This window comes from Parasteatoda tepidariorum, chromosome 6 (genome assembly GCF_982258835.1).
Source record: "Parasteatoda tepidariorum strain Cologne lab strain chromosome 6, Ptep-v5.0, whole genome shotgun sequence".
Taxonomy (NCBI): domain Eukaryota; kingdom Metazoa; phylum Arthropoda; class Arachnida; order Araneae; family Theridiidae; genus Parasteatoda; species Parasteatoda tepidariorum.
The window spans coordinates 64,820,084-64,848,001 of NC_141760.1; the positions used below are offsets into that span (position 1 = coordinate 64,820,084).

The following is a 27,918-nucleotide window of genomic DNA, read 5'->3' on the forward strand; positions in this document are numbered from 1 at the left end:
ATTATAATTTTTACAGACTCACTCTCTGTCCTGACAGCACTAAATTCTGCTACAGACTCTCCGCAAGGAATTATACACCAAATCATTGTCTCGATGGAAGAGCTCCCACCCTCATGCCAGTCTGTAGACATAGCATGGGTTCCTGGGCACTCCGGGATACTCGGCAATGAAATCGCTGACGCGCTGGCAAAAGCAGCGCTCTCCAGACCGAGAATTTACGATAGATTTACCATTGAAGATACTTATCAATCAATTAAACGAATCCACCAACTATCCAGGCAATCAGCATTTAAGCATAGCAAATACTATACTGATTTTCTTCATTTGAGCCAAAATAAAAACGAACTTCTACCCCTCTCCAGCAGGCACCAGGATGTTACGTTCTCCAGAATCCGTACTAGATCATATCCAACCAAATCAAAGTTATTCCGCTTTGGACTCGCTCCAGACAACAAATGCAACTGTGGTTCCATCTCCGATATCGATCACATTATTCTGGAATGCCCCCTCTTTGATCAACAGCGCACCACCCTAAAAATACTGCTTGGACCGGGGGCATTGTCGTTCTCATACCTTATGGAAACAACGGATAATCTATCCGCAATCTAAACAAACAATCAATCTAAACAAAATCTATCCGCATACTATAATCATTCACCTATCTCCACCACCTTGGATATAAGCGAGCTATAAGCTGGAAATTGCAAAAAGCTCCAAAACCGATCGTCAATAATCATCATCATCATCAACAAGTAAAAATATTTGTGCGCGAACGGTGAAATAAAGCTTACATTTTAACAAATTTACATAAATTTTTTACTTGTATTATGTAGTTAATTGAATATTTTGTTTAATGAAGTATTCAATTTCACCAATTATCTAAGAACCTGTATTAAGTCTGTATTCAAATGTATTGCTCTTTATTTTAATTTTTTTTTCTTCTCACCAAATCATAGAATCGTTTTGTATTATGTTTCTTTTTATAATAATATTTTATATTACTGCTACATGTTTGTGTATTTGGCTTTATTTTTGAGCAAAAAATTAATTTCAACAAAGATAGTTACCAATTTAAAGGTTTGTGTAGTTCAGTTTATGCTCAAGTGTATCTCAAAAATGCAATTATAGAAATTGTTTTCATCAGATAACATGCTTTTTAACTTTCTTTTAAGGCGCTAAACAAATTTAAAATTTTCAAAATTTAAAAGAAATTATGTTGAGTTTTGCTTTTGGATGGCTATGAACAAAACTGGCTGAACTCTATGCATTGGTCTCTTTCTGGTTTTTTTTTTGTAAGTTATTGCTTGGAAGTGACTAAAACTTGACGCTTGATATGCCGTAAATGCCGCTACGAAAATTCCTTCTTTTGTTTGAATCTGATTATTAGCAAAGTAGGAAGTAGAAATGTGAGATGTTGTTAAATACATTGAGACTCATCGAAAGTTTCTTAATGATTTTCTGGTATTTATCCTCATGTTAGAGTCTGTTTCAACCAAGTACTATCGCTTAAGTGCCTCTGCCGGAATTTTGAACTGTAAAAAATTTATATAATAATATTCGCTTGCCAGTGAAGGGATCAGAGCTATACCTACCAAATTTGACCTCTTCTATAATGATTTCTTTAGTTTCTTGCAGACCTCTGATGTTGTTGAAACTTTTTTCTGGGGACTGCTAATTAAAGGAAGCTAAATCAATTACATTACAGAACCCATTATCCGGAAATTGGAAAACCAAAAAACCGGAACGAAATTCGATAAATTTTCCCGCAATTTTTTTAATAAAAATGTTTTTTTTCCTCTTAAGATTTTAGGATTTTTCTTTCTTTTTTGAAAGATGTTTACCTTACCAACATTTTCGAAACAATTATTAGTGTATTACTTCATCATTTTTTCTTCTTTTTAAGATTATTTCCAAATATTTATTTTTTTTAGTTGGGTTTAACATTAAAAAAACTGCTTTTTGTAGCGATTCAGAAAACTGGAAAAATCAGTTATCCGGAATAGCAATGGTCCCGATCGTTCCGATAATCGGTTCCCTACTCAGGGTTGGCAGGTTTTTGACATGTGACAGTTTTTGACAGTTTAAACCATGGTTTAAACCGTCACGTCAAGAACCTCACTGTCAAAAATGTCGAAAATGTCAAAAACCTTATTCATATGTGAAATTTAATTAATACATAAAATTTATATATTTTTTAAAGGATAGTGTTTCGAAATATGTTCTAGAAAAAATAAATTTAAAATTTTGAAGAAACACTTATATTTTGAATAGTAACCAAAATCTTTTAATCTTTTTAACATAAGACAATACAAATTTAAGTGCTTTCTGTTAAATACACAGAGTAGTTAGTGTCGATTTACAGTATATTCAGCCTATTCATTTACTATGCTGAAAATTTAGTTTATCCAAATACTTGTGAATTTCATTTTGCTGAATACGATATAGTTTTGTTGAATATCTAAATATTCAGCTGTTGAATAATTACTTCTTGCTTTCAAGATATGCATTATTTGTATTCTTAATACAAGTGGAGAAAAAAAAATTAAGAGATAAAAATTGTTTTAAAATGATAAGTGTAGTAATTATAAATAAATATAATAAACAATATGAATTATATTTATCATTATTCATAAATATAACTACTTTTAAATTCAAATTAACATATTGGATAATAAAGATACTCGGTATAACATTAAAAAAAAATTTTTATACACTTGTATCTTGTATCAAGTTTGTATTTATACAACATCACTTGTGAGTTCCTTATAAATATTAGTTATATGTTCCTTATATGTCAAAAATGCATAGTGATAAACTTTTAATTTTCTTAAGTATCAAAAAGAAAGAAAAAAAAATTTTAAATATAAATATTTAAACAATTTTTGTGTAAAAATTTTCTGCACATGCATTTGAATATATATTTCTGAGATTTTAAATCTGTTATTTTACCTTAATTTTAATTAAAAGATATTTTAAAACCTGCTGATTACCTATAGTATAATTAAATTTCAATATAATGCATGACAACTGTTGGTAGTTTTGAAGTTTATATATTTTCTTGGCAAACTTCAGTTTTTGACATTTTTGACGGGTTTTTGACGGTTTAAACCAGTATTATACCCTTGTCATGTCAAAAACCACTTTTTGACGTCAAAAACCCAACCCTGTCCCTACTGTATTATTTTTTTCAAAAGAGGAGAAAAGAACGATTGATTAAAGTCTATTTAAATAAAAAAAATTGTTTTTTGTTTTGGTTGAACACATTAATTAAGCTTCAAAAATGCTTTTAAATTTATTAAAAGGCATTTTATTATTAAAGAACTAAAAATAGTCCTATGTTTTACATAGTTATAAGTAATATGTTACAGCAATTTTTTATGTGCTAATATAAAGTTATCTCTATTTAAAACCTGTATAAGTTGATCACTTTTACATACCTGTAATCTAGACGTAAAGCACCATGATTGAAGATTTTCGCTTCCTAAAAACTTGATTGAAGGCACCTTAGAAAAAAGAATCCTTGTTCATTTTCTAAAAAAGATGCATTTACTGTATTGGTTAACATGTACTGTAGACTTTCAATTAACTGGGATAGCAGGTGAACTGTAGACTTTCAATTAACTTAGAAAGTAGGTGTACTGTAGACTCTCAATTAACTGGGATAGTAAAAAATGCGTCTACGGAGCTAAAAGAATTACGAGGCAATTTTTTTTAAATAAAAGAAAATATAAAACATTTACATTGTAGTAAATAATTTAGTTATCTAATATAAAAAGAGAATAAAAATTATAGCTTTGTGGCGTATATCTTTGTCTCTGAAGGTCTTTCCCCCCGGACATGATGTAATCACGCCTACTTTAATGGATGGTCCACATTGAATAGTTGACTTGCTAATTGCGACTGTGTCATTGTCCTCCTCGCTCTGTTGCTTCTCAGTCTCATTTACACACAACTGGTTTCTACCCACAATCGACTAATAATAGCAACTCAGGAGTGACCACAGGCACAACCATGAACTTAATTTAGCTCTCATGGCTAAATATCAAATCCCGGTGACCTTAATCCAGCTCTCCTGGTCTTTCACAAATATAGCAACTAGTGGTATCCATTCATCGAATTCTATCCTTGATGATTTTTTGGTAGGAGGAGCATTGTGGCATAACTACCACTACGATTATGAAACATCAATTGACTAGTATATAAGACATGCTAACTTGATTAAATCTTGAGGTACCTTTTGATAGATGAAGGTTGGCATTGTCTAATGTTCTCTCCCCACAGCTTAATATAAATAATAAAAGCATGTGGTTTACATCACACCGAATGAAAACAAATTTCAATAAAATTATTGAAATTTGGTTTTTGACCAGTTTTTCTATGCAAATGTCTTCAGCTTTTTGTGAAATATCAATGTATTCCAAATGTTATTTTGTACCACAGACTGTTTCTAACCAATCAGAGATGTTAATATTTGGGCATCCCATATAATCTGAAGCAAGGTAATGGGATACCTGCAAGTGACATAGTGTGGGTATCTCGATCCTGATTGGTTGTTAAAATGTGGTATTTCCTTACGCTAGCAACTATTCTTGACTCCCGGTGGCAGAGCGGTAGCGCTTCGCGCTGTCGTGCCACAGGTCCCTGGTTCAATCCACGGGCCGGGCAAGGTTGACTCAGCCTTTCATCCCTTCAGTGGGTCGATAAATGAGTACCAAGCCTGCTTGGGAACTAAACACTGGGGGTTCCGCGTTCGGCTGACCACCTAACCGGAACATCTGCTCCTGCACCCCAGAGCCCAAAAATGGTCAAGAAAACTGAGATGGGCACAGTAGGCCTTGGTCCTCTATGTGCTGGCACTCCACTGAGTTTAGTTTTAGCAACTATTCTTTCCATTCTATTTCAAGTCCATGTCCGTCATGTATCAATTCACTTAAGTGACACATTCTATATTCTCACACAAAGATTCTTTCACAAATATTTCAATTCTTTCATTATGTATTTCTTAACACTAAGTCAGGCATGAAACCATGTAGAACAAAAACATATCATGGTTACTGCAAAATACATAAACAAATAATAATCCTAAATTAAGTAAACAATGTAGACAAAAAACAGTAATTAGCATTCTAACTTATGTAGAGAAACTTAGCTCAACTTAAACACGCCATTTTGCTTATAGAGGATTAGCTGGTGCTGACATCATAGATTGTATGTGTGGTTATCTGTGATCTTCTTGAAGTGCAAGTACCCAATTGAAACTGCTACTATGCTATTTAAAAAGTTTTCTGAAATTATTGCAGATTGATGCAATTACTGTGATGTCTGCAATTGTATAATATTTTTTCATGCTATTTGTAAATTTTCCTGGAATTATTACAGATTGATACCAATTACTGTGATGGATGTTAATGGACTATTGGTTGCAGCAAGTGAAATTATAAAGTATGAACATGCTCTGATTTCAGTTAGTCTATTTAAATATGAAAATATTTTTCATTCTTTTTATTGTTCTGAACTGATTGCATATTTTAAAACTTATTTTTTAGAAACTAGACATAACAATTTTGTCTTTAAATTAGAAGGTTAAAATTAATTGAATGAGTGACATTCAATTCACATTGGCTGGTTATTTTATTTCAATAAGACATCTCACTTAAATTTAATGCTAATTTTAATCAGTCATCTCTTCATCACATTCATGTAGTAATTAAACTAGTAGATTTTATGATCTCTCCTAAAGGATATTTGATTTGATTAACAATGTTACACAAGGGACAAAGGTCTGCGATTCATTCCTTTTAGTAATAGTTGTTAGCTCATGTGCTTACAATACACTGATATACTATGTTATGATGTACTTTAGTATGTTAGTCACATCTATATTTTTTTTACTTTAAAAAAATATTATAAATTTCACATTTACTTAATTTTCTGTGGGAAACTTATTGATATTATTTAAGATAAATTGGCCTCTTTATTTAAATAAAATGATACACTTTTTAGGAACGCAAAATAACCATTTAAAAACTTTCGACAAACAATTTATTGACTCTTGTAACTAATTTCAACCCTATTATTGTTATCTAATTTTGATAAAATTTGTTCAAAAAGCTACTGATTATTTTTAAAGTGTTTTAATTCGTACAAAACTTTTTATTGATTGTTATGCATTTCAGCATATTTTTCTTTTAACAGTTTTTTGAAGATATAAAACTAGTTATTGACTTGCCAAATTTTCTGTTTTTGACCTCAGAGACTTAATCTTACATTTGTGTCTTTCAATGTAAATCTCTACAATTTAATGAGTTTTGAAGGTATTTTAAAAGTATTCATTGTTTCAAAAAGATAATTTCTATTAATACTATAAAAAGCAGACTTGAAATCAATAAAAAGATGTGTTTCATTGTTAAATTCCATTGATTTCTCTAAAATCTGACGAAGACAAAATATATGGTCTTTAGTTGATTTTCCTATGCGGAATCCACATTGTTATTTTCCTATTTGTGAGTCAATAAATTGTAATAATTCCTATAATTTGAAAATGTAAGTTCTATGGTTGTATATGTTTTCCTACTTTCATATGTTTCAGGTTCGAACAAGGGAACGCTATATTATTTACTTTCTGGAATGAGATTATGAAATTTTCATTCTATGTTTTATTTGACGTAAGTAAGTATTTAACACTCAAAAACGCATTTCATTAAACATTATGATTTGTTATATATTTTGTGAAATTTCCCCCGAATAGTAACTAAAGCGGTAGCCTTAGGAAAAAAATTAGATATGGTTCCATCTTTTTTTTAATTTGTTAAATGTGTATTTTGTGTTGTTAAAATTAGGCATGGTAAAAGTGAACTTTAATAAGGTTGCATTATTTTTATTTATTTTACCTATTTGGCATATGACAAAAGTGACACTAATAAAAATGCTCTTAAAGTGGTTGTCAATGCAAAAAATTATCATTGTATAGTGGCCGAGTGTAAAACTATTTCAAAATTAAATAAATGTTTAACCTTCTAATAAGCATAAAACAATACTGTCTGTAAAATATTTAATGACTAAATGACTACATTTGGTTAAATTTTATGAGATTTAACATAAGCTCTTGTTTCTGTGTATGTTGCAAATTTTAATATCTATATTCTATTGAGCTACTGAAACTGATATCTGTATGATTACTGTTACTGATAATACAGTTACAATATCTGTATCCCAATAAAGATAGGGTATATTTTATGTTATTTATAACTAAAGCTAATCCCTCTGAATAAAGTACAAAAACTGGCAAATTATAGTTTTAATTCTATTTGCACGAATCTTCCTCAATGACAATAATAAAAAAAATTTCAAGTTGGATAGCTTTATTCTTATTTATCTGTATGTTGGATTTTTCATAGATACATAGCAAAAATAGGTCATTTTCAGGGTTGGCAGGTTTTTGACATGTGATAGTTTTTGACAGTTTAAACCATGGTTTAAACCGTCACGTCAAAAACCTCACTGTCGAAAATGTCAAAAACCTACATTCATATGTGAAATTTAATTAATACATAAAATGTATATATTTTTTAAAGGATAGTGTTTCTAAATATGTTCTAGAAAAAATAAATTTAAAATTTTGAAGAAACACTTATATTTTTGAATAGTAACCAAAATCTTGCACTTTTGAAAACTCACATCTTTTGTAATATTATGTATTCATTTTCATGTGTTATTGAAAATCTGCAGTGATATTATTAAGAAATTTATTTATAACCAAATTTAGTGTATAGTATAGATTATACTAAAAATAGACATTTTTAAAGATAAACATTAGCAGTTTTATACATTAGATATCTTCTTTTAAAGAAAAATATTTTTAATATTCTTTTAAATCTTCTTAATAATAAAATCTTTTAAATATTTTTAACATAAGACAATACAAATTTAAGTGCTTTCTGTTAAATACACAGAGTAGTTAGTGTCGATTTACAGTATATTCAGCCTATTCATTTACTATGCTGAAAATTTAGTTTATCCAAATACTTGTGAATTTCATTTTGCTGAATACGATTGTGGCAACTCAAGCCACGAATAAGGTTAAATCCCCACAAAAGGGATTTCTACTAGGCGTCTTCCCTAACCGAGGGAGAATTCAATCAGAATGAAACTTGAACTGGCGAGATAAACATCTCGTGGAATCGGAAAAATCCGATTTGAATATATAATGCATAATCAGGAAAATTTTATGTTTATTTGTGTTTGTGTTTAGTGTTCCTATCGTTATGTTTAATAAAAATATAAAAAGGAAAATTTGGAAAATCATTACAACCTTCAACGGACAGGCTATCACTATTGAATAACGCAACCAACCTAAAGGCTTGATAAAATAAATATTACAATTTGGTGACCAACGGACGTTATTTAGTATGGAATTAGGAAATTGTGGTGATTTATGAATTACGAATCTATGAAACTATTACGAGAAATCTATGAATCACGAACATTCATTAATTGGCACGGAATAAACATAGTCGATGAAAATATCTTCAGATAGTGAAACGCTGAGATTTGAGGTAGGTCCATTTTTCTTTGTTCCAATTTATTGATATATAAAATGGATTTAGAACGAATTAAGGAAAAACGAAAAAGGTTAAGAATTTCATTTAGTAAGCATTTAACTAAGATAGAAAATGCGATAGGAATTGAAATTTCGAATGAATATACGAAAGAAATGAAAGTGAATGAGCTTAAAATCTCAGCTCACAGAAAATTAAATGATTTAATTAAAGCTGATGATGAAGTGCAGTTGAAAATTGAAATAGAGGATATGGCAGCTGAAATAGATTTAAGTGAAGAATATAAAGATAAGGGTATTGAAGCGAAATCGAAAATAGAAAGGAATTTAGAAAATTTAATTGTTAAACCACAAGGTGTAATTCAGATAAGCGAGACTAATGTCGCGGCAAATGTAAATAACTCTGTTCAGTTTGTACCACATAACGTGCAAAATACTTCTAACTTTCAAAACGAAACGAAAAATATTGTCAAACTCCCGAAACTAAATATTCAAACTTTTTACGGTGATTGTAGTTATTTTTTAGATTTTTGGAATTCTTTTGAAGTTGCAATACACAATAATACTTCATTATCGAAAATAGAAAAGTTTACGTATCTGAAATCCTATCTAGGAGGAGTTGCATTAAGTGCAGTATCGGGATTTTCACTTACGGATCAAAATTATGACGCGTCAATACAATTGCTGAAAGATAGATTTGGGCGAACTGATATTATAATGTCAACACATATGCATAAACTGTTATTAATAGATCCTGTTAAATCTTGTAATAATATTGTTGGATTAAGAAAAATGTATGACGCAATAGAAATCCAAATTAGATCTTTACAATCATTAGGAGTAGCTGCAGGAACTTATAGTAATCTCCTATGCCCAGTAATTCTACAAAAATTACCCGAGGAATTGAATTTAAATTTTAATCGGCAACGTAAAACAGGTGAATTATTCGATATTTCTTTGTTGCTTCAATTTATTAAAGATGAGGTAAATTGCAGAGAAGCAGCATTATTATTAGCGAATCCTAAAAATGCAACTGTTAGAGATTATTCATTTAAAAATAAAACAGATCAAAGTTACCCTAATAGGCCTCATTATTCGAACACTAAAAGGAATGATTATTTGGGCAATAAATCTAGCGCAGCAGTTTTAGCTACAGGTTATTTTCTCCCACATCACGCTGTAGTACGTGAACAAAAGGACAGTACAAAGGTTAGGGTAGTCTTCGATGGATCTTCAAAGGGTAAAGGGGAATTGTCATTAAACGATTGTTTAGATTGCGGTCCAAACTTAAACCCGGATTTACAAAAAATTATTTTGAGGTTCAGATTGCACAAAATTGCAATTTGCACTGACATTCAGCGTGCATATTTGGAAGTAGGGATCGCAGAACAAGATAGAGAATTTTTAAAATTTTTGTGGATAAAAGAAAAGGGTCCTAATCTCGATCTCAGCAATCACAATATCCAAACATTTCGATACAAAAGAGTTACATTTGGAGTTAAGTGTAGTTCATTTTTGTTGTCAGCAACAATAAGATTACACATAGAGAAATATCGCAAAGACTATGGTGAAGCGTGTGAAATGCTCCATGAACTCTATGTAGATGATATGATCGACGGAACTTCTAACGTGCAGGATGCCTTTTGTTTGAGTAAGGAGATGATATTTATTCTTGGACAAGCTAGCATGAATCTACGTAGATGGACAACAAATTCTCCGATTCTTAGCGAAGCATGGAAACAAGCTTTTATAGATTGCCGAGAAGCATCTCAAGAACTAGGCGTACCTTTAAAGATTTTGGGACTTATCTGGAACAATGTTGAGGACAACATTAGATTCGACATTCGACAGTTTGAAAATCTGAGATTGTGCAAGGCGATAACTAAACGAATTATCTTGGCAGCATGCGGTATGCTTTTTGATCCCATTGGACTAATGAACCCCTTCAGTATTAGAATAAAACTTTTGTTACAACAGATTTGGGAAAAAGGCATTTCTTGGGATGAGTGTATTCCCACTGAAATAAAGGACACATTTTTTGATTGGTATGACGAATTAAAGATAATTCGAAACTTGGAAATACCTAGGCAATATTTCGAAGAACTGGATTGGGAGTCATTAGAGATTCATATTTTTTCCGATGCAAGCCCTAAATGTTATGGAGCTGTAGCTTATTTCCGGATGAACAATATTACGAGCTTTATAATGTCTAAATCTCGCCTAGCCCCTTTAAAGAAGCTTACTTTACCGAGGTTAGAGCTGATGGGAGCATTAATTTCCGCAAGAATTGGAAGTTATCTTAAAGACACTTTCTCTAAGTTAAATGAGAAAAGAATATTTTACTGGACAGATTCTACAATTTGCCTACACTGGATCAAGGGACAATCCGATGATTGGAAGCAGTTTGTTAGAAACAGAGTGATAGAAATAAAGGGAAAAACCAATCCGGATCATTGGCGTCATTGTAGCGGAAAAGATAACCCTGCAGATAAACTTACACGAGGAATGAATGCACAAGCTCTTTTAAACGATACTGTTTGGTTATCGGGACCTCCATGGCTAAAAGAAAGGAATATCTCATACGATGAAAGCGCCTCTTGTCCTGACTTGCATAACGTTGTAGGAGAGAGACGAAAAGTTGTAACTTTACATTTAAAAACTGTATCTATTCAGCCGTTACTGAATCTTGATAATTATAGTGACCTAAACAAAGTTTTCAGAATTACAGGATACATATTTCGTTTCATTCATAACTGTAAGGCAGCGCACGAAAAGAGAATAGGAGCAATCACAGCGAGTGAACTAACCAACGCGGAAACCTACTGGATTAAAGTTGTGCAACGAATTGAATTTGAAAAGGAATACCTGGATTTAAAAAACAATAGTCCCATACATCCAAATTCGAAATTATACGATTTAAATCCAATTTTGTCAGCTGATGATTTAATAGCCTTAAAAGGAAGGTTACAAAATTCAGATTTCGATGTTCAATCAAAGCACCCAATTATCATCCCAAATAAGACAAAATTTACAGAACTCTTAATATTAAAGAACATAAAAACTTGTGTCACTCTGGTGTTTCGGATACACTTACACAATTGAGAGAACGATTTTGGATAATCCGAGGCAGGCAAGCTGTAAAAACTTGCTTGAATAAGTGCTTTAAGTGTAGACGATTTAAAGTTAAACATGGAATTCAGGTAGTTGCTCCATTACCTGCAAATAGAACTTGTGAAGCCAACCCATTTGAAGTTGTAGGCATAGACTTTGCTGGTCCTGTGTACTCAAAGGACCATGATAAAATTTACATCGCATTATTTACATGTGCTGTAACGTGAGCAGTACACCTAGAAGTTGTGTCGAATTTAAGTACAGAACATTTTCTTTTGTCATTCAGACGATTTATCTCCAGAAGAGGCATTTGCCGGATTGTAAACTCTGATAATGCTTTAACTTTTAAAAGTGCTGACATTGAACTCAAGAGACTATACATGAGCATTAATGAACTCGAAGTTCAAAACTATTTTAGCAAAAAGGGTATAGAGTGGCAGTACATCGTTGAACGTGCTGCATGGTGGGGAGGATACTGGGAGAGAATGGTTCGAATAACAAAAATCGCATTAAAGAAAATTTTAGGGAAATCATTTGTTTCATTTGAAGAATTGCAAACTATTTTGGCAGAAATTGAAGCTATAATTAATTCGCGTCCATTAACGTATGTTTATAATGAACCTAATGAACCATTCCTTCTCACTCCTGCTAACTTTTTAACTGGAAGAAGATTAACAGCTTTACCTAATTGGTCAGGTAATGCAAATTTTGAATTATTTAAAGGTAAAAGGGATTTGATAAAAAGATTTTTGTATAGGGAAAAGATTCTAAATAATTTTTGGAAAAGATGGCAAAAGGAATATCTTCTTCTGTTAAAAGGTGCAAATTTCAACAAACATGTAAATGTAAACATTGAATTTAATGTAAATGATATAGTTTTAATAGGTGACGAGAAAATACCAAGACAACTTTGGAAGTTAGGAAGAATTCTTGAATGCCACAAGGGTCGAGATGGCAAGGTAAGATCAGTCTCTGTGAAAACGTCTTCAGGGGTCATAAGACGCCCAGTACAGTTATTGTATAATTTAGAAATTGCATCAAATGAGTGAGTAACAAATTACAAGTTGATTATGAATAAGTGACTGTTTTTTATTCTAATTCGAATTTTAGTGTTTTTTTCTTCTGATATTGTTTTCATAAATTTTTGTATGATTCATTATTTATGTCGTGAAGTAATGTGGAATTTTGTTTGGTAGTAATGTAGAATTAGTATTAGTATAAATTTAAATTCTATTTGTAAATTGTTTTTGAACTCTCTTTCGGGGCGGGAGGATGTGGCAACTCAAGCCACGAATAAGGTTAAATCCCCACAAAAGGGATTTCTACTAGGCGTCTTCCCTAACCGAGGGAGAATTCAATCAGAATGAAACTTGAACTGGCGAGATAAACATCTCGTGGAATCGGAAAAATCCGATTTGAATATATAATGCATAATCAGGAAAATTTTATGTTTATTTGTGTTTGTGTTTAGTGTTCCTATCGTTATGTTTAATAAAAATATAAAAAGGAAAATTTGGAAAATCATTACAACCTTCAACGGACAGGCTATCACTATTGAATAACGCAACCAACCTAAAGGCTTGATAAAATAAATATTACAACGATATAGTTTTGTTAAATGTCTAAATATTCAGCTGTTGAATAATTACTTCTTGCTTTCAAGATATGCATTATTTGTATTCTTAATACAAGTGGAGAAAAAAAAAATTAGAGATAAAAATTGTTTTAAAATGATAAGTAATAATTATAAATAAATATAATAAACAATATGAATTATATTTATCATTATTCATAAATATAACTACTTTTAAATTCAAATTAACATACTGGATAATAAAGATATTCGGTATAACATTAAAAAATTTTTTTATACACTTGTATCTTGTATCAAGTTTGTATTTATACAACATAACTTGTAAGTTCCTTATAAATATTAGTTATATGTTCCTTATATGTCAAAAATGCATAGTAATAAACTTTTAATTTTCTTAAATATCAAAAAGAAGAAAAAAATTTTTTTAAATATAAATATTTAAACAATTTTTGTGCAAAATTTTTCTGCATATGCATATGAATATAAATTTCTGAGATTTCAAATCTGTTATTTTACCTTAATTTTAATTAAAAATTTTTAAAACCTGCTGATTACCTATAGTATAATTAAATTTCAATATAATGCATGGCAACTGTTGGTAGTTTTGAAGAGTTTATATATTTTCTTGGCAAACTTCAGTTTTTGACATTTTTGACGGGTTTTTGACGGTTTAAACCAGTATTATACCCTTGTCATGTCAAAAACCACTTTTTGACGTCAAAAACCCAACCCTGGTCATTTTGCAATATGTATAGGAAAGAGTAGCTAATTCAATTTTTAACTACAAAGCTTGTTATAGCTTATATTTTCAAATCCCCAACTATTCGTGCTCATCTTCAAATAAGAATGTTTTTCATAAAAGAAAAACAAAATTTGTTACTTAGTAGGTCACTATTGAACGTAATTGGTTAGTGAAAGTTCATGATGATTTGATAATTACAAGGTAAATCATCAGGATTTTAATAAAATTTTTAAAACAGTAGAAATTGTCCTATCAAAAGTTTTATACATAAAATCATTTACATCTCTGTCATGTATATCTATTGTCAATATAATTCTCTATCCCTTAGTTCTTCCATAATTGATTATCCCTTAGTTCTTCTATAATTGATTTTCTGGTTTTCTATTCTCATATTTATTTTTACTCTTGTCTACTCTATATTTTATTACTGTAATTGTATCTATTGTTTTTGTTTTTCTTAAATATTTTTCATTTTAGGTGAATTCTGTCCATGTGTGTGATGTTCAAGTTAACAAATTTTATAAATTCACGGATTTAAAAGTTGGTTGCTTAGAAATGGTACTTAAGTTATTTCTTTGTGCAATTTGTATTAAATAAATTGTGTTATTTAGAAAAGTGAATTTCTAGTTCGATTTTCTGTATAACATATGTTTTTAACATTGCTATAAGATTTAGTTAGTCTAGAGATTAAGTACTGAATAAATAAATGATATAGAAGATAATTAAAATATTTTTTTAAATAAAAAAAGAGAACTCCATTCAAATAAGCATGCTGCTGTTAATGTTATGGACGATTAACATACCAAGTCTCTTATTAAAAAGTGAAATCATGCAGATAAGATGCATATCTTATAATTTAATCTAAAAGTTACAAATTTTATCTAAGAGTTATTTATTTATCTGAAACTTTTTTTGCTAATACTTTAAAATTGTCTCACTGTGAAAACTCTGGTTGTTGTAAATTAATGACAATTTTAATTTTCTGTCTAAGAGTTATAGCAATTTCAATTTATTTTGAGATTTTAACTTTGTGGATGCTTAAAAACTTAATCTTCAAAGATAATTTCAAACTTTTTACTATCTTTATTATATTTTCATTTTAATTATGATTGTAATGTTGCTTTAATTCCAATTAAGATATCAACTGATTTACTTTGTAGGTTTCTGGTAAAAAATTGATTTTATTCAAGACAATGCCTAGTTCCTGTTATTTTGAAATTGATGAAGAAAGAAATAATGAAGTATGACATTAAAAAACTTTTAATTTAAATCAATCTGAATTATATTAAATTTTTAAATTGTGTATATGTGTACAGTTATGAAATTTAGTTGAAGTCTTACAAATTCTTTATGAGTCTTTAGAGACTTAATTTCTTTTCATTTTATATATTGTTCCATGTATTGTTCTTAATGATATTAGGAATAATCGATTACTACTATTCAGCATTCAGCCTACTTGGTCCAAAAGCTGAGTCTTTAGTTTAGCCAATAAATAATATATTTGGCCAAATGTTAAAAAGAGTCCTGTATATGTATAATGCAAGTTATTTTAAATTTTCTTAAAGGTTCTTTTTTTGATTTTCATTTTGTAAAAGCTCTTAAAAGTGCTTTTTTTAGTGGGTGTTTCTAAGAAATGCTTAATTTTCATTTTTTCCAAAGTGAGATTTTTCTTTGCTGTGTTCTCTGTTGATTTTAGTCATGAATGACCCGAAAAACATAGTTTTCTGAAAAAATTTATGTTCATTTCTTACATCCGACACCATGGAGTAGCGCAGTTCTAAAAACAAAAATATATTAACTTATCTGAACTAAGAAACCATCTAATTAACCATCTACTTAAAATTTTCTAATTTTAAATAAGAAAAATAATGAATGAAATTTAAAGAATATACAACAAGAAATTTGACAATTTTGCATTTGCGAATACTGAATATCTCTTAAAATAAAAGTGCTAAATCAAAACAAACAACATTTTTTAAACGTTTGACTTTGGATATTAATTTAAGGAAAAATATGTCAATGAATTTTATAAATCTGTTTGGATAAAATACAGTATAAAACGGCTCTATATTGAAATGAAAATAAATATGAAAATTTATTGATGTGAAATTGCCTAGAATTATCTTCTTTTGCATAATGAAAATATGTTAAACTGCTATTATCCAAGTTTTTTTTTTTTGGATTACTTTGTATTTGCTATTTGGTACATTTTGTGCAAGGACTATAAAACATTTTTTATTGATTAAAAGCAATATATTCTACAAGCTAAACTTATTATTTCCCCTACACCTATTCAAGATGATATATTAAAAAAATAACATTCTAAATAAAATACTTCATAATATTGACACTCTTTTTATACCAATCTACACTTAATGAGGGGGGGGGGAACCTGCTGACCTAGAAATTTGAGATTTTTACTGGATAACCTTGAAAAATCAGGGAAATTTGAAACCTGATTTGAGTGGGGTAAAAAATGTGTGTTATGTGGTTTCTACAAAAAATCTTGTTATTAATATGAGTTTTGAAAATTATGTAAGATTACAACTTTAGTATTTTTTAAAGCTAAATCTGAATAATTTAGGAAAATCACGTGTTTCTATCAAAGAGATTTTTTTTTTGTTGGCACAAGTAACTAAAAAGGTCGAGTTTTTGAATTTTATGTGTAATTTTTTCTAGTAAGAAAAAAAATTAGAATGTATGCATATTTTATTCAGTTCTTTTAAACAGAATTTACAGTTGTGAAGACAAAAATTTTTTTTTCATCTTGAAATGATTAAAAAACAAAAATGAAAGGATATAATTCTTTATAATATTATTTCTTTTTTAATTATGTTATTTCTTATTTAGTTATATTATTTCTTATTTAGTTATATTATTTCTTATTTAATTATATTTTTTCTTATTTAATTATATTTTTTCTTATTTAATTATCTTATTTCTTATTTAAATTTCTAAGTTTCTCATGATTTTTCTAAAACATGGAGAGTTTTTTATTAAAATATTACTATAAAATTTATTACTCTTTAAATTTATACAATATGGTATGCATACAAGCTAAACTTTTTCAATTTGTATTTAATGCAATTAAATACTTATGTATATTCTTATGTATTTAATATTTACAAAAAAATCTGTTTAAATTTGTTAATATTATTCACTTTTATGAAATTATTCCTGGTATCTGCTTTGTTTTGAACCCTGTCAAATTACTTTCATTATCAGTTTATCACTTATGTAACATGCATGTGCTTTTATACAGGTTTATCATACGATTTGTCCAATAGAATGACATAGTGTAGAGATTTTAGCTGACTTAAAACACAATATTTTAAATAGTTATGTTGTTTACAAATAGTAATTGTTTCTTTTTTTTTTCAGTTTTCCATAACAGCCAAATTAAAAGAACTTGTATCAAGTTCTAAGATTAAGGAATGTGTAGAAACTCAGTGTAAAGCTGGATCACCATTAATATGCTATGAGGTAAAATGTTGTATAATGAATTTTTTTCAAGGATTGTATAACTTTCTTGATTTACATCATGTAATTTTTGAAAGTTATCATCAGTAGCATGCTGTAAGTCGGACCAAGTTAGCCCTCTTTCTTTCTAGAGTTTAGTGTTTACTAATTTTTAAAGCAATTAAATCAAAAAAATAAAAAAATATGTATATTTATATACAGTAGAGCATCGTTTATACGACGATCACTTATACGAAGTTTTAGTGTGGTCCCAAATCATTCCTATTAATTTTAATGTAAAAATATATTGTTTATACGACGCACAGAATCGGTTATACGTCGTTTTTTAGATTTTGTTCTTTATTTAATTTTTTATTTTTTCTTGTGTATTTTAAAAAAGGGCGGAATTTGCCAACATGAATGATACAGAAAAGGGTGTCAACAAGAATGCTTGGATGACGACCGTAATTTTTACTAGATGACTGAAAAAACTAGACAATGTTATGAAGAGGAAAAAACGAAACATTTTGCTATTCATCGACCAATGTCCAGCGCACCCATCGATACGAATTATTTTGGAAAATGTAAAAGCTCTCTTTTTTCCTGCAAATTGCACAAGTGCGCTTCAGCCATTAGATTTGGCCGTGATTAGAAATTTAAAATTGTCATAGAAAGCAGTAACTTCAACTCGCTATTCAAAGCATTGTAAAGAATAATAGCAAGAAAATATAATTAAAGGTAACATACATTCAAATGGCTCACTGCAATTTTTCTCCTTTGGTTATTTGTTTGTTTTGCTTTGTCTAATTTAGAAATTTATGTAAATCAACACGTTAAACATTAAAATTAACTGAAAACAGAGATAGTTTCAGTTTTAGAAGTAAAAATCAATTATACGACGTTATCGTTTATACGACGTTTTTCGGTGGTCCCTTCGGCGTCGTATAAACGATGCTCCACTGTACCTAAATGTTTTAAAAACTGCTAATGGAAGAGAAACTGATTTGCTAACTGATAACTTTGAAAAACAGTGTTACTATGGATGATTGACTGAATGTAAACAATAACAATTCTACAACTGGAAGAAATTTAGAAAACTTTCGATGTATCCCTCTGCTTACGAGGCCATATGGGAACAGGCTATATATTCTAGGAAGTTTATTATTGTGATATGTGTTTAAATTTGCTCATAATTTCAAGATTCCTAAGAGTTTTCAGTAATTTTTAAATTCTCGCAAGTCGTGAGCCTAAAATAAATTTAAGAAAAATAATATTACAACATAAATAAAATGTAAGGTTTGCCATGTTTTGAGCATTCTCTTATTACTGTCTGCAGGGTGCGTAGCGTTTGTAAAAAGTACTTAAAGGTGCTTTTTTGGGGATTTCGTTTTTAAAAGCTTTTAAAGGTGCTTTTTTCAGCTGGCGTTTTTAAAAAGTGCTTTTTTTCCGAAATTTTTTTTTCTCCCTTCAGTGATATCTGGTGGATCCCATGCATTTCACGAAAAATGGGGAATTTGCTATGTAATCATTCATGCGGACTTCATGTCGTACCCACGTTATGACTTGTGCATGCGCGCACACTTTAAACCGAGACCCGAGTGCTCCAATTCGGATAGAGAATATCAGATCCTTATGAAATGTTTTTCTTTTTAATTTATTTTAATTTTGTTCTTGTTTATTTTATTTTACTTCTAACACTTTTTTTGACGTAGGGGGTAAGGGTGCTTTTGTTCAGGGTCAAGTTGAATTCACTCGGTCATGTGGGAAAGTACTGATTGTTTCGATTTACGCCCGTTTCTTTTTTTGTTTTTTTTAACGCTAAAACTGTTAATAAAAAGTTTTTCTTTTTCAATAATATCATTGACTGAATATGAATTTTTTGAGTGCTTCAAAATTTTTGTAAAGTGCTTGAAAAGTTTTTAAAAAGTGCTTATTTTTGATTCTAAGATTTGGCTACGCACCCTGGTCTGTGATTTATTTATTTTTTTATATAGCATCATAGCATGCTTGAGGTGTCTGAATTCATTTGTTTGTTTCATTGAAATTTAAATTGAAAGAATGCATTATATTGTAACCACTACAGTTATAAAGATATTGGATGCCATGCTTTTTCAAGCTTTGTCGTAAGAATCAATCGCAAGTGGTAACCCGGAAATCTTACTGTTAATTTTTACCCCTTGCATCATCTGTGCTTCTATTTATGCGATCCATAAAAGACATTGGTATGTGAGAAACAAACTTATTTCTCTAGATTTTGTTTTTAAATGAACAAGAACTCTATTCTGAACTCTGTAATTAACTGTCTGGTAATTTTTGTGAAGATTTATTTTAAGTTATGTTATGTGCCATTTTTAATGAAAATATAAATGGAAGACAGTTGAAGAGGGAAAGTCAAAGATCAGTGAAAAGTCAGGTTTTTCTCTTATGTTGTATTTTCAATCATTTGCTTTTGTATGCAGTTGTAAAACTATACTTTCAAGCCTAGTGGCAGAATTTACAGATTGAATCTGCAAAACTATCATCATAAATTTACATTTGTCTGCATCCTCAGACAGAGACAGAGTATATTTGCTTTTACTCTGTCATTGATTGTAAAATTTTAACTTAATGTCACATACATGTTTCAAAATTTAAAAATATAAGGTTCTAAAAAATTAATGATAAAGACCTCATATCAGTTTTTTTTTTAAAATTCAAAATAAGATTTGAAAAGTTTCAAAAGGAAATCTCAGCAATTTTCCCTAATTTTTTAATTTTTTTTTTGAAATAAAAGGAAAACTTAAATGAAATATATAATCTGTAGATGCTGTTAATCTGTAAATTTTGCTACCATGCTAATATGTTTTTGCTGAAGAGCTTATTGTTAACTTGGTTGACCTTGTTTAGAAACTGCACTCCCCATTTAAATGCATGTTACTCCCCATTTTTACAAAAATGGCCTATATATTAATTGTTTGGCCTATATATTAATTGGTATATTAATTGTTTTGAATCATATTACTATAGTGTTCTAGGTAAGGTTTGTGTAATATAATCTCTGTCAGATAATTTTTTTAAAAAATTACACGCCTTTAAATTGTATTATTATTCAATACCATGGAGTACTCTAATATAATTTTTTCCAATTTATTTAGGGTGTTGTTACTAATATTAAAGCTTCTTATGGAGTATTTGAGCTTGATAGCGAAACTCTTTTATATACATCATTCAATAGTTTTAGAACTAAAATGCCTGCTGTAAGAATGGGATCAAAATTATTTATTTCAAATGCTCATCTTATTCATAATCAAGTAAGTGTTTTCAATTAAGTTAGTCTGTAGACTGATTTTTGTTTATTGTGATAATTTTTCTAAATATTAGGATCTTTTATATAAATGAAAGATTAGAAATCTGTTTTAAGAACAGCTTAAAACAGAGTACTCTGTTTATTTGGATGCATTATAATTTTCCCACGAATTTACTAAATAAACTGACAAGGCTTGACGCTACATTCTAATAACTCTGCTCTCTAGTTATAAACTGTATGCTCTTTCAGTCAGTTGTAAACTAAAGCACCCTAAATGTAATCAAATGTATGAATTTTATTAGTAACATCAGTAGGTCAGCATATTTGATGTCTTTAAACAGAGCATTAATTCAAGCTGAAAACAGGGCTCTAATATACTTAGCGGTAACATGTGTTATGGATCAATTCAATCTTCCAAGTCAATGTCATAACAAACTGCTTGCTTCATTAGCGATTTGTATATGACATAATGTGGTTTCTCCTTTGACATGTATAAACCAGGGATGAGATTCTTCCGCTTTTTAGCGGATTTCCGCTATTTTCACTTTTATCTCTTAAATTTCAGCTTTTTTATCAAAAATTCAGATTTTCTAAAAATTTCATTTTTTTTATAAGTATTCCGCTTTTTCAGAAAATTCTCCGATTTTCAAAGAGAAGCAGAAAATTCAAACTACATAGCTACCAATCCTTTCTCATTTTTACTTATTTTACCTATTTTCTCCCCTTTTACACGCAGCAGATAAGATTTTTCGAATTTTTTACCCGCCATCCAGATAGATCCGATTTTCATAGTTCAAACGACGCTGCTTCTGACAAGACTTTCAGAGGTCCCAAGCCTGGAATCTGCTAATATCTCGATTCTTATTCACACGATTTTAATATCAAAAATAGCTTTTCATATTTTCGTGTTGCGATTCTTATTCACGCGATTTGAATATTGTACGTTGCGATTCTTATTTACGAGATTTAAAAATCCGATATTGTGATTCGTATTTACGTCTTTTTAAAAACCTATGTAGCGATTTGTATTCACGCAAGTTTAAAATTCAATGTGTTGATTTACTCATGCGGTTTATAATATCAACCATTGATTTTCAAATTTATACGCGATTTTAAAATAAGGATTGGGATTCGCATTCTAAAAGTTATGCATCATAATTCTTATTTATGCAATCTAAAAATTATGCATCATGATTCGTATTTACGCTATCTAAAAATTATGAATCGTGATATGTATTTACGCGTTTTAAAAATTCTATATCCTAGTTTGTATTTTCTCATTTTCAAAATCGTATATCTAGTTTCATATTCATGTGATTTCAAAATCCATAATTGTGATTCATATTCACGCAATTTTAAGATCAACTATCGCGATTCTTGTAAGAAGTAAATTTTTTTAAAAAATTAGTTACTATAAAGGTGACTGTTTTTCTAACGACGATTATTAGTATATGTAAGTGTTACAACATCAGAGAAACTGGACGGGAATATATTCAAAACTTACATTCTGTGCTTGCAAAGAAGAAAAAATAGGATTTCTCACAAGATGTTTGAAGATGGACTAACGACTAAATATAGCAAACATAAAAGATATAGCAAACAAAAGCAATCACTTAAAAAGGAATTTAATTTAAAAAAAATTTTGGGGGAAAAAGAGTTTATTAACTCATTATTAAAATTTTATTTATAATTGCTGTTATTTACGCTATAAAATGCAAAATTCTTATCAAATAAAAAACAATTATCTAAACAGTTGCTGATTGTCATGTAATTTTTCAAACTGAAATAGCAATTTTTGTATGTTAAGGAGTTAATATATATTTCTACTTCACTGTTATTGATATGTTTCGGAGGGCTGCAGTTAGATTAGACTATAATATGAACATAATGATTCGGTCCATTGCTAAAGTTTTTTTTCCCAATATAATTTAAAGAGTAATATTACTGATATATTTGCTATAAATCACATAACAGTATTTATTAAAAGAAATGAAATATTAATTTATATTCTCAGTAGTTTTAATTTGCTAAACCAGGTAGTTTTTCAAGTAGTAATTGTCTCTTATGTGAACTGAGGAAAAATATAATTTCCAGCTTTATTTTTTCAATTGGTAATTTTTTTTTCTTCACTAAATGTTAAGTATCAATGCAATAATTTATATAATAATAAATTAGTGCACAATTGCATGTCAACACATTATTCATTACCTTAAACTGTCTGGAATTTATTATTAAAGGGTTGCGCTTGCGTAAAATTTACTATCGTGGAAATTCAGCTTTTTTGCGTTTTGGCTAATCTCATCCCTGATAAACAGACAAGCAATGGTGTGGTAAGAGACACTTCGACTTCAACCAGAACTTCAACTTTACACTTCAAGCTGTAAACATGGCACGAATGTACTTAACTGAATCACCAGATAACATGGGTTGGGTCATTTCAACCTTCCAATGCAATGTCATTGATAACAAGCTTAACCCCGTCCCGCCCCCATAAGGGGGCATCCGGGGACACTCCGAAAGTTCAAAGTGTGCGCAACAGTTCAATTGCATAAGCAAACATATTCACAATTTTCAAATTAGAGTTTTAACAAATAGGTAGAATATTAAATATGAAATCCAGAAAACAGTGTTACTTAGAAATAAACTAAATGCAAACAAACATTACAAAGAAAATAAACAGTAACTATCAGAAGAGATATTGATGTCGGATCTTCAGTAGGGGTGCAAAGTTAATAAAAGGAAACAATTTCGCATGGAAAATATAGGATGTTCGTAACTCAGAATATAATTACAGCTAGCACAACAGTACTAAAGGTATCAAATTCCATGAATTTTTTTTTAAAAAAAAAGCATATATATATATATAAACTCTAGGAACACAAGTGATTAAAATTTTCAAAATGAGGAATCACATAGGAGCAGAGATTGACAAAGCATGAAGTTAAAGCACAAAAAGCATTTTAAGAGAAAATTCAAGTAAAAATCAAACCATAACAGGTAAATCAATAAGCCGTGATTTAATGTGCATCTTTCCTAACAATGGGCAGCAAAAGGCCATCAGGATTCAGGGAGGTGCCTTGTTACTTAACAATTTTCTTATTATATCCTCAATTCCCTTTTTTATTTTAGGGTTTGACCAATGCTGCTTTATAAACTCATTGGTGGTTTTTGAATGAAAAAATTTCTCTCTAATGTGCTTAAAATTTGTACAAGGGATTAATATATGTTCCCAATCCTCAATAATCTGACAGGTACTGCTGAGCAATTCAATGTCATAGCAGACTGCTTCATTGGTTATCAATGTGTACATAATATCATATGTGATTTCTCTTATGACATGTATCAATAGTCAAGCAATAGTGTGATATGAGACAAGCAGTGGAAAATTACTCCTCTGTGTGATAACAATATTTATGTCATATAATAATTATCATAAAGTCAATGCTATGAAAATTACATAAAATATACAGTAATTATAATTTACATGATACATTAAGAAATTCAAATTAGCAACTATATATCTTGATGTTGCTGCCAATCACTATGCAATCTAGCAACATGCTGTGTGATTACCTCAAGAAGTAAATGTATATGCAGCATAATTTGTTGAAAATTAAGAGATTGGCTCATTTGATGCTGTTGATCCACATATTTTGACAAAAATAAAGTTTAAAAGTAGAGAAAATTTCATGTATCATACTTTGAATTCACTAAAAAACAAGCAAGGTATGTGAATTAAAAAATAAAAGTTGCAACATTGAAGTTAGAAGGCACTTATGAAGATATTAACAGTAGTTTTCTATCTTTCAAATAATCCAATATTTAGTTTCTAATATTTCAAATTATCCAGTATTGAATTATCTCTGTTTAAATTAAAGAGAGTTTATAATATTATAAATTTGATATATTAGTTAACAATAGCATAAGTAATTTTCTGTGTACAAATGTTAATGCTACTCTTTCCATAATACAACTATTATAAATTAAATTATTTAGTTAGAATTGGTTTTATTATTTTTCCCCCTAGAGCAAGCCTCTACTTGTCTGCTGTGGTCTATCATCTGTAAAAATTATTTCATCTATTAATTTTGAGGTAAAATTATTTGGATTACCCTTTTTGTTAAAATATTTATTGAGATAAGAGTGAAAATTATGTTGACCAATTGAAAAATAAAATAAAAATAATTTGAATTTACTAACTATACAAATAGAATGAGTTAGAATGTCTAAGTAATATTTAAATGTGTGGATTTAAATACATTCTTTTTTAAATGATAATGTTATTTTTTCTACTTTTTTTTGTTTGTTTCAGTATTTTCCAAATTTTAATTAGACGCTCTGAATAAATTTTGATTCTTAAGTAATAATGCATTCCAATAACTTTTTGTGACTTTTGAAAATTAAAGTGTGTGCTATTTTTTACTGTTTCTCGACAATCAATGCTAATCAAATTGAGTAATATTTTTTAGTAAATTTATTTTATTAATTATTTGATTTAGCTTCAGTAAAAATTTTTTCACATAGAATTTTATTTTATCACACAATTATGAGATAAGTAATAAAAATATTCCTTTTGTTTGTCAGTGCTTTGTTTAATAATAATTAAAAAAATGTAGGCTTATACACATATGCAATTATTTTTTTTAAAAAAAGAAATTAAATTTATTTACTTCTTATTTTTGTTTTCTTATTCAGGAAGAAAAAAATATAGTAGATTATTTTGTTTTAAATAACATGTTGTCGATTTATGATGTGTTATGGATTGAAAGTCTCTATGAAAATTTAAGAAGAAAGTTTTTTTCATTAATTCCTTTGGAAGAAATATCATTAGACACAAATAAGGATTTATTGTAAGTTGTGATTAATACACCCTTTTTTAAAAAAAATCTTGGCTAAGAAGTATTTCGTCTATAATATGTTACACTATAATTACTTTCGTATGTTTCAGAGAAAATCTGTTAAGTGTTCTCTTGGTTCCACAAAGTCAGACTCTTTCTTTTGAAAAGTATAGTGTAGTTCAAGAATATTGTAGCTATCCTCATACTTGTTTGCCTTTTTCAGAAGTAAGTTTTAAAATAATTTCTCAAGCACATTGTATGTTTGTCGGTAAATGTTTTTTTTTAAAATTAGGGTTGATTTTGTTTGTGATCCATTTAATACTGTAATTTATAGAATTATAGATATAAGGAATCTCAGACTGTTAAACAGAGAGCTTGCAGCATGTTTTCTTACCCGATAGTACATAAAAACTATTGTTTTGACCTGAGACACGTGTATTGGAATAGAATGCCACCATTGAATATCCTAGAATACTTTAAACTAATAAATAAAAACTTATATTATGTTCTTACAGTTCCTTCAGAGGATACACAACCCAGTTCTAAGACTTGTGTAATTTTCGATTTTGTATGCTAACTCTAGCTTACAGTGCTGGCTAAAAATATCTCAAATGATAAATGAATTCCAACTTTGTTATTAGGTTAGTCACAGAATGTTTGCATGGTTTTCTTAACCAAAGTGGATTAAATAAAGATAGCTATAGCTATTTTCTATTTTATTTAACTACTTAAAATTCAGTTACCACATAAGAGAAAGAATGGTTTGGTATTTTTTTACGCTATAAAGAAAATAAAAATATGAAGAAAAGAACTCCAAACATTTGGCTCTTTTGAGCATTTAAAATTTGCTGCTTTTTTGTAACAAATAAAACAAAGTTATATTTTAATAACATTTTATAATAGTTAGTCCTTATGACCATTAACAAATGCTTTGAGTAAAAAGATAAAAACTCATTTATTGCATTTTGTATTGCTTGTCTCTTCATTGCTTACTCTTTCTAGGAGTTTAAGATAAAGAATTTCAAAATTGAGTATTTAATTTGTTTCCTTTTTGTTGGTGCTGCAATTTATATGTTTTGAATCACGTTAGCAATATGTAGTTGATAAAAAAAATTCTATGTATTTTATAATTATTAATGTTGTTATAATATATTCTTAAATATTTAAAAACAATTATAAATTAAATGTGGATATTTAACTCTGGAAAATTACACTGGGAAAATTTCTTTTGTAAATAGGTACATCTTTAGTGTCTTGGTTTAAAAATAAATAGCTGCCATACATCAAAAAAAAAAAAAGTTAAAGTATTACCACATTTGATTGCCTTAATTGCTTGGCCTATTTTTGCTATTTATATTTTACTTTTTTTAATATACTTTATTATCTAGTTTGAAATAATTTCTTAATTTATTATTCACGAAAGTAGTTTAATGTAATCTAAAATTATATTATGAGCCAAGTCAGGCACAATGTATGTCAACTCATTATAAGTAATCAATTGCTTGTAATCAAGATTATATAAAATCATTATTACTTGTAATGATAGTTTGAAATTAGTTACAGTTGTAACTGTAAAGTATGACTGCAAGTAATTAATTCATTGCTTTTATTCAATTGAATTTTTACTATCTCTTATAATTATTTTCATTAGCAGTGAACTTTTTAAGTATTACTAGAAGGGCAATCACCTGCTCACTTCTCTATCATTTTTGTATCTCAAGATTACTGCTTAAAAATAAAAATTTCCCCCATTTTTTTTCGAAACAATTTCAATTCTGTATTCTTAAGTATGTAATTTAAAACTAATAATTTTGCTAAAGTATCATAAATTTGTTTTATAACCCATAAACTTGTTTTATAAATTTTTAATTTTTATATTTCCCTAAAATCTTGTTAAGTATTTTTTGCTAAAAGTACTACTTTGAAACAAACAATTTATTTCTAGTCTTTCTTCGTAATTTTTTTTTACGCACATGTTGATTTGACATAATTTTACACAAAAATTTATTGTTATTATTTTGTGTTTAAAAATTGTAAAACAGCAACTTTGTACTGTATATATTCCTAGTACAATTCAACTTTTTGAAATCCTTAAATTTTTATGAAAATCAATTGACTTATACGCTGACTATAAAGTCAGGCATTCTTTGAGCGTGAAATATCAATGCATTATAAGTAACTCTATATCAATTGACCTCTTTCAAAAACTATTTATAAGATGTTACATGCAACTAACTTTGCATTTTTTCTCACCAAATTTTAATTACATTTAAAGTTTTTTTTTAGAAACAATGCTTTCAAAAAACAAACATTCAACATTCAAAAAATATT

At 28.9% G+C, this 27,918-nt stretch overlaps 1 protein-coding gene across 5 annotated transcripts in view; it reads left to right on the forward strand.

Moving 5' to 3' along the window:
- The first annotated feature begins 727 nt into the window (after positions 1–727).
- The window catches only part of LOC107439545 (uncharacterized), a 47,300-nt gene continuing 20,109 nt past the window's right edge, over positions 728–27,918 (forward strand). The window contains exons 1-10 of one of the 5 annotated variants that reach the window (XM_087165967.1): positions 728–910; positions 5,380–5,442; positions 6,590–6,669; positions 14,482–14,562; positions 15,165–15,245; positions 17,386–17,487; positions 20,598–20,753; positions 24,777–24,842; positions 25,445–25,599; positions 25,698–25,812. In XM_087165967.1, coding sequence (XP_087022093.1) covers positions 14,560–14,562; positions 15,165–15,245; positions 17,386–17,487; positions 20,598–20,753; positions 24,777–24,842; positions 25,445–25,599; positions 25,698–25,812 — 678 coding nt within the window. In that variant the 5' untranslated portion in view covers positions 728–910; positions 5,380–5,442; positions 6,590–6,669; positions 14,482–14,559. Of the gene's footprint in view, positions 911–990; positions 1,078–5,379; positions 5,443–6,589; positions 6,670–14,481; positions 14,563–15,164; positions 15,246–17,385; positions 17,488–20,597; positions 20,754–24,776; positions 24,843–25,444; positions 25,600–25,697; positions 25,813–27,918 lie in introns of those variants that run through there. The other 4 variants (XM_043050932.3, XM_043050935.3, XM_043050956.3 and 1 more) reach the window with 4 other exon arrangements.